Raw genomic sequence first — 7,859 nt, 5'->3', positions numbered from 1 at the left:
CTGTGTCGCAGATATAGATGAGTGCTCGCAAGCGGAAAGCCCGTGTGCCCGGGAGAAGGAGAACTGTTACAACACTCCCGGGAGCTTTGTCTGTGTCTGCCCCGAAGGCTACGAGGAGACGGACACAGCCTGTGTGCCCACCGCAGGGGCTGGTGAGGGGGCCCGTGGGGGAGCTCAGAGAGGGGCTGGGAGCCAGACTGGGAGGGTCGGGTGAGGCGTGGGCATTCTGAAAAGGGACAGGGTGAGGAGTGGGGGTTCTGAGGAGGGGCGGGGAGAGCGTGGAAGATGGGTGATGGAGGACCTCACATCAGGCCAGCCAGGCTGCCCGGCTCAGCCGACAGGGAGGCAGCCTAGGATGGGGTGGCTGGGGCTCGTGGAAGACATCATGACATGACGTCATCCCAGAGTCCCCTGCAGGCTAGAGCACGGATGGCAGAAGCCCATTTAAATGATCAAGCGTTTAAAGAATGCAAAAGATAAGAACAAAAATCTGTCCATGGGAGACTAGAAAGATTATTTAAAAGTAAAACTAGGAGGAAGTCGTGGAAACAGAAAGAAAAGCCGCTGAAGCAAAGCTCAGGGGATGGGTTAATAGAGGAGAAGCCTACAGAGATGGATTCCTGAAGTGGACATCACAGAACAGCCAGAGGCCACAGAGGGAGCCAAGGCAGGAGCCCCATGGTTCTCACTTCCATCCCTGGAGCAGAAGGGGCTCAGCCTGTCCTGGGGGGAGGAGGAGGAGAGCCTGGAGAGCTAGGGACAGCTGCCTCCCGGGACACTGGCACAGGCCTTAGCACTCTGCCCAGGGGAATGGCTGGGCCAAGGGTCCACTTCTCACCCTTGAGGCACCAGGGCGCAGGGAGGCTGCCACTCTACTGTGATCCACGTGCCAGCACCCGTGGGCTCCCACATGGGAGCGTCCAGGGACAGGCCACAGCCCTGCTTGTATGAGGAGGCCCTGTCCAGAGGGGGCACGCCTGCTCCGTTCTGTGCCCTTCCTGCTGCACACACACCCCCTTCCATCAGAAGCCTGGGGCCGGCCCCTTGTGTGCTCCTGGGACCTGCTGGTCCATTTGCTGACATGTTTCCTCCAAAAGCCACGACCCTGCCTGTGGTTGGCTTCTCCCCTCTGCTGGGACGTCCTTGGTGGGTGTGGACCCCTCAGTTCACCTGCACCTTGCCCCTGCTTGGTGGGCTGCGGAGGACATGAGCAGGGCCATCTGTGGGCACCGTGTAGCCTCAGCCCCTGCTGGACATCTGGAAGGGGCAGCTGTCCCTGGCTGAGAGGCTGGGCGGAGATTGGGAGTTGCCTGCTCGGCAGCTGCCCTGTGCCCGTAGTTGGCACCTGCCCCACCTCAGGCACTGCCGTGACACTGCAGGCAGGCAATGGGACACGTCCTGGGGCCGAGCAGGGCAGGGTGGACATCAGTGGCCACATCGGCTGCTGTCCCGGGAAGAGCCTTCTCACCAGGGGTGCCACAATGCTGGGTTTCCTGACGATTCTTTCCGGACAGTAGCGGAGGGAGAGCCGACAGTACAGCCTTCGCCCCGTGAAGATTTGTGACGTGATCCGAGCGAGAAGATGCGGACCTGCCCGTAAATTATTCAGGCGGTGCCAGGCGGCGTGTGGGGCGAGGAGCACCTGCCGGGCGCCAGGCGGCCTCATGCTCACCTAGTTCTTACAGAGTTGTCTATTTTGATACGGTCCTTTGTAATAAACTTGACCATTGGAGGTAGTCAGATGGCATGTGGCCGTCACTTGAGGCTGCGTCAACCCCGTTTCAGCAGGCCGATGTCCCAGTCCTGATGGCTGTGCTGTGGTGAACGGGGTCCAGGTGACATGTAAGGGCAGGTGGACATGGGGAAGAACGCAGCGAAGGCCTAGCGCTTTGACTTAGATGGATGTCCAACCCCGGGGGCCGTGGCTCCCGTGGACAGGGACCAGGCAGAATGCATGGTGGTCAGGCCTTCGAGGGGTTTCAGGGCTCGAAAGTCAATGCAGCCGCCACCGGTCACCCCTGAGGGTATTGTGAAAGTAACTTCCAAATAGGAAAAGTGAGGGCTGGCTGCTGAGAAAGGAACTCCAGGAGAAAGGCGGTATTTGGGACAGAGCTTTTAGAAACCCTACTTCATCTGGCAGGAAGTGGCTGGCGCTGGGCCTCCTGTTAGCATGCCCACACCCTGGCCTTGCGGCCCTGACCTCCCTCCAAGCCTGTCTGTGCGTGGAAACCTCAGGCCAGGCCACCCATCCAACAGGTGCTGCCCCCACAGCTCGGTGGCCACCTTGTAGACAGCTCTGTTCTCCCAGGTACCACCTCCAGCGTCCTGGGTTTGGGGGCCCTGCATGAGTGACCACAACCCAGCCAGCCTCACTAGCCACCCCAACTCCCAGGCGTGGATGTGGGGCAGCCCCTCAAGCAGCTCTCTACTTGGGAAATGCGGAAGAGATCTGCTTTCTCCCTCCAGATCCCTGGCCGTCTTGGGGCGGCCACAGTCACACTGACCAGCCCACAGTGGCCAGTGCTCCCCTGGCGTGGACCCACCTTGAGCATACCTGTGTGCTCACCAGAAGGTATGATCCTGCCTGGTCTTCGAGGAGTGGTGCTGACGCCTGAGCCAGGGCCTGGGGTGGGGCTGGACATGACAGTGCCTCCTGCTCTGCTGTAACCTGGAGCCCTGAGTCCCTGCTGCCCCTGGATACCAGGTGGTGACAGCTGCCACAGGGCCAACTGCCAGGTGGCTCCCGGGCCCAGTCCACATGAGCTCTGAGCGTGGAGCCTCTTCCAGGGGTATGCACCCCAGAGAACTTCAGACACTGCATCTAGGAGCAGGGTGGGGAGGGGTGGCTCCACAGAGAGGAGGGAGGACATGGTGTGCTCTCACCTGCAGGTCAGGTGCAGGTTGTGGGTCAGTCTTGGTGTCCTCAGCGACATAGACCTTGTCAAAAGTCATTTTATCAGGTGCTTGACCAGGACCTGAGGGCACCTTCTCGCCCTGGCCTCAGCTGCAGGGCAGTGGACCAGGAGGTGGGCTGGGGGCTGGGGGCTGGGGGCTGGGGGCTGGGCCCACCCCAGAGGTGGCCAGGGTCAGGCTGGCCCGGTTCCTCACGTCCCAGGCAGGGGCCTCACTGTTCCATTTGTCCCGGGCCTGGCCCCCTCTGTGCACCCCTTCTGCTGAGTGTCTGCTCAGCCCTCCCTCTCAGCGGACTCATGGCCTCCTGTCTGAGGGGACCCTCCTCCTGGCTCCTTGTCCCTGCCCTTGCACACACCCACCTTGTACCTCCTCCATTCCTGTCCCCTCCCAGCCCCCTTCTCCCCACCCCTCCTCCTCCTCTTCCATAGAGGCCTTCCAAGGCCCCAGAGGGAAGAGGGGTGTCGCTGGGATAACGTAGGTGCACATGCTGGGAGGCACCGTGGGCGCAGGGCTTCATGTGGGCTCTGAGGGGCCTGCAGATGGTGATGTGTCATCCATATAACCACTCCCGCCCAGCACCCCACCTCCCACCTGCAGAGTCTGGGCTCCAGAGGGGCCGAGCTGGCTCTGTGTGGCCAGCAGGCGGTGCTGCAGTTCCATACCTGGCCGGCTCCCTCCTACAAGGACAAGCCACACAGCCCCTTCACTAGGTCACAGCATCCGCAGACACCCACACCCTGTCTCTGGGCTGGGGGTCAGCCTCAGGGAGATGCAGCCCTCTCCCCGTCTCTTCTTTCTTCCTCCCTCCTTCTCCAGTGTGTTGGGGTCTGAGCCCCACAGTTTGAGCATGAATCTAGGCTCCCCCAGGTGACCCACTCCCAGGTCGGTCACCTTGGAGGACAGAGCTTCTGGAATCATTTCCCTCCGCAGGCAGAACTTTCTCAGCCTGTCCCAAATCACTGTTTCCTGGCGCCCAGGGACTTCCGTGGTGGGCTCAAGAATTTAAAACGTAAAACAGCTATGAAGAGCAGCAAACAACAAATGCTGGCGAGGTTGTGGAGAAACTGGAACCTTTATTCACTGCTGATGAGAGTGTAAAATGGTGCAACCACTGTGAAAGGCAGTATGGCGCTTTCTCAAAAAGTTGGGAATAGAAATAAGCATTTAACGCAGTAATTCTACTACTGGGAATATATCCTAAAGAAACCATAGCTGCCTCCCAAGCAGATACATGTACATCCATGTTTATCGCGGCTTTGTTCACAATAGCAAGGAGTTGGAAACAACCCAAGTGCCCATCAACAAACGAATGGATAGAGAAGCTGTGGTGTATTCACACAAAAGAATACTATGCTGCATTGAAAAACAACACATGAAATACTATAAAAAATGGGTGACACTGGAGACATTATGCTGAGTGTAATATCTCAGTTACAAAAGGACAAATACTGCATAGTGCTGCTGTTGTGAAACAGGACTGACAAGGGGGTTGGGGGGAAAACTAAGAAGAGAGGGGATGAATAATGAACACTGCTATGAAATAGAGGAGGGAAAGAACTGTCTAAAAGAAATATATGATTAGGTAATTATTTGCATGACAACAGTCCAGAATAAGAGGTGTATAGCAAGGTGGACTGGGGGCAGGGTGGGGGGAGGAAACTACAACAATGAAAGAATCTTTTTAAAGAGAAAAGTGAACTGGGGGGGGTAGGAAGGAAAATGTGCAATAATGAATGAATGGAAATCCAAGTTTTCTGTAAACTTTTGTTAAATTATCAATTAAAAAAATAACAAAAAGAGAAAAGAATTTAAAATGTGCCCACCCATGAGGATTTCTGTCCCGGGTACCCAGCCCCCCTCTCCTGGAAGCCTGTCACCCCCATCACATCACAAGAGACAAGGAGACTGAGGCTAGGATGAGGGGTCCTGGGTCAGGATTGGGGGATGCCAGAGGTGGCCTGACCTTTTATCTTGGCTGAGCATATGAGAAAAATGCTAAGAACAGAGTAAGACATCCTCATATGGTCACTGGGGCCCCTTCCCCCCAGCCCCCCTTCCTTCCCTCACCTGGTCAGGGAGCTCTGGAGCAGCCCCTCCGAGGGTGACCATTGACCCACCTCTCATGGTCTGTGGCCACAATCCACTGGGGGTCCTCCCCTGTCATCTGGTCACTGAGAAGTGACCCCTGAGAAGTGTAAGCTGAGGGCATCTGCCCGCTCTGCCCTGTCTGACTCCCAGCAGCTTCCGCTCACTCTGTCCCGTCCTGCGCAGCATGTCCACTGAAGACAGGAGTGGCCCTCACCCTCCTGGTGTCCTCTTCCTCCCATCACCTCTTCGTGAGACCACCTCCCTAAGCCACTGTCCCCACAGTCAGCTGGGACAATTCCTCATCCTCGTTGCTTCCTTGGGCTCTTATCCGTGCATTGGGGTGCCCTGCCTGGATGTCACAAAAGCACCCCAACCACAGAGCTCCCCATGAGCCCGCTAGCCCTTGAGGTGGACCACGTCTGTTGCCACAGGCAGCAGGTCCCCAGTTCCCATGATGCCAGGCCCTGAGGGACATGAGTGGCGACAAGCCTGTGTGGGCTGTGAGCAGGGCTGAGTGAGGGCCAGCTGTCAGGTGAGGAGTGGCAGCCAGCAGGTCCTGTGTGAAGGGCTGGCACCCGGGTCGGGGAGGGTGTGGAAGTCCTGGTGGCGGTCGGAGATGGCCTAGCTGGCAGCCCCAGGGACATCTTTTCCAGAACTCAGCAGAGGCCCCATCAAGTGTCTCACCACCCTCATTGCTCCTGTGTGGTGTGCCTGTGCTCCCCAGGCATGGAGAGGCCCTGTGGTGAATGCAGGGTACAGGTGTGGGGATAAGGGGCCCACACCCCTGGGTCTCCCCAGACCCCATGGATCCCATGGGAACGTGGCTGGCTGACCACTCCGGAGGCTCTGAGCAGGTGAAGTTAGACCTCTGCTCCACAGCTTTCATTCTTAGGGGTTTACAAGGGTGACTTGACCAGCAGAAGCCATCTCTGGGGGCTCAACAATGAAGGGGGGTTGTGGTAGGTATCCACCCACAGGGCCCTACCTCTCAAGTCCTCCCACCCATAGCCCCACCCACCACCATACCCTGTCTCTACACATTCCACTGCCATCTACTTGCCTAATGGTGCTACTGGCCTAATTTGTGGGCTAACCTCCTTGACCAGACCTCTACCCACATGGGATACCTCCACACCCAGGTCTTCAGGGCCCCACAGGCAGGCGTGGGCCACAGCCCATCCCTGTGCGAGGTTGTTCTGTGGGAGTGAGGGACAGGGAAGCCAGCCTTGAACACTTGTCCTGGTAGCCTGATGATCTAGGTGGGGTTAGAGGCTGGGAGAGGGCTCTAGAGCCCAGCTGGGCCGGCCCCTGGGGCATGGTCCTCTGTGCAGCAGGCTGGAGGCTGGAAGCTTCCACCATGGTTGTGTGGGACCCACCTGGGGTGAGTTGAGAGAGCCTTCACTCTGGCACGTGCTGCCCACCTCCCGCCCTAGGCCTGTGCTCCAGCGGGTCCTCTGATGTGTCCACTGCGGTGGGGCTGCCACCCCACCCCCACACCCTACACTCAGGCTCCATCAGCAGGCCAGGGGTCACCTTTCCAGAGACGCTTTCCTTCAGCATTGGGGTCCTTTCAGGGGAGTTTGGTGGTGTTGCTGTCACTCAAGCCTGCTGTCCACAACCCTGAGCCACGAAGCAGTGCCCCTGGGCCAGGATTTTCCTGCACCCACCCTCCTGTGGGGCAGCTCCAGGGCAGAGCCCAAGGAAGGCCCAGAGCTCTTAGAAAGAAGAGGGGCCTTACTGAAAGGTTTAAGATCACGGCGAAGTCCAGAAGCGACACTAGCCGAGTGTAGAGTAAACATGCTTCATTGAAAATGTGTGCTCAGGTGAAAGTGGGCTGAGGCGTCAGCACCAAACAAAGAGACGAGCAGGGGACGTGTGCATTCTACGTCGGGCAGTTCAAAAGAAGAGGGAGGGAGTACACCGAGTCACTCTACCAAAAAGAACTGGTGGAAAAACGTCGAGAAGTACCATCTAAATGTACCTTAATTTCCAATCCATCTGATTGTGGTCGGACATCTGGGCTGTTTCCATGTTCTTGCGATGGTGAATAATGCTGCTATGAACATTGGTGTACAAGGCTCTTCTGTCCTCACTCTCTCAGGGTATATTCTTTTTTTTATTTTATTTTATTTTACTTTTTTTTTAAATTTGGGATTCTGAAGCTCAAACCGTTTATTAAAACAAACAGTTAAAAAGTTCCTGAAGAAACTAGCAATATCTACATTGACGCCTCTAGAACAGGACTTGGAATGTGCACATCTTCCACCCTGGCCCACTACTGCTTTGAATACTGCCCATTCTCTTCAAGCAGCGTGAAATTCACCCCTGAATCTAAAAGTTAAGAAACGGTGGATATTACGTGGAATGAATATTATCAAGGTGCTGAGAGCCGCGATTTCATCTGGGACTGGTCCTGTGTGCATCCCTTCTCTCAGAGCCTGCAAGTACTGACTGGGTATGGAATTTAGGCTAGTGCCACTGACCGAGGCTAGGAACTCCAGGACTTTGAACTCGCTGGTTTCTCTGCGGCCCGCTTGCCCCACAGGAATTCCTGGCGGGGAGGCTGACTATTGGGTACTGGCTCTATGTTTAAATACTCATCCTGCTTCCATTCCTGAATGAGCTTGCGGGGCTCCCCGTAAATAAAATGCTCCTGCCCTACATGCACCTCCATCACTTGTAGCGTCTCTCAGATCTTCTGCTCACTGGCACGGCCACCTTCCAGGAAGATGGTACTCAGGGTTGTGATCAGAAGGCCGTTCTCTGTGCAAATATACCACAGCTTCTCTAGCCATTCGTTTGTTGATGGGCACTTAGGTTGTTTCCAACTCCTTGCTATTGTGAACAAAGCTGCAATA

General features: G+C 56.5%; 1 protein-coding gene across 1 annotated transcript in view; it reads left to right on the top strand.

Moving 5' to 3' along the window:
- Positions 1-7,859, top strand: part of CRELD2 (cysteine-rich with EGF-like domains 2) — a 36,697-nt gene that overhangs the window by 6,646 nt on the left and 22,192 nt on the right. Inside the window, exons 9-10 of the mRNA XM_006888117.1 lie at positions 12-152; positions 5,800-5,855. Of these exons, the coding sequence (XP_006888179.1) occupies positions 12-152; positions 5,800-5,855 (197 nt within the window). The remainder of the gene's footprint in view (positions 1-11; positions 153-5,799; positions 5,856-7,859) is intronic.

Source organism: Elephantulus edwardii, unplaced genomic scaffold (genome assembly GCF_000299155.1).
Source record: "Elephantulus edwardii isolate Elephantulus edwardi_28Jun2011 unplaced genomic scaffold, EleEdw1.0 scaffold00064, whole genome shotgun sequence".
In the NCBI taxonomy this organism is placed as follows: Eukaryota; Metazoa; Chordata; class Mammalia; order Macroscelidea; family Macroscelididae; genus Elephantulus; species Elephantulus edwardii.
Note: the sequence above shows the minus strand (reverse complement) of the source record. Positions and strands in the feature narration are given on the sequence as shown.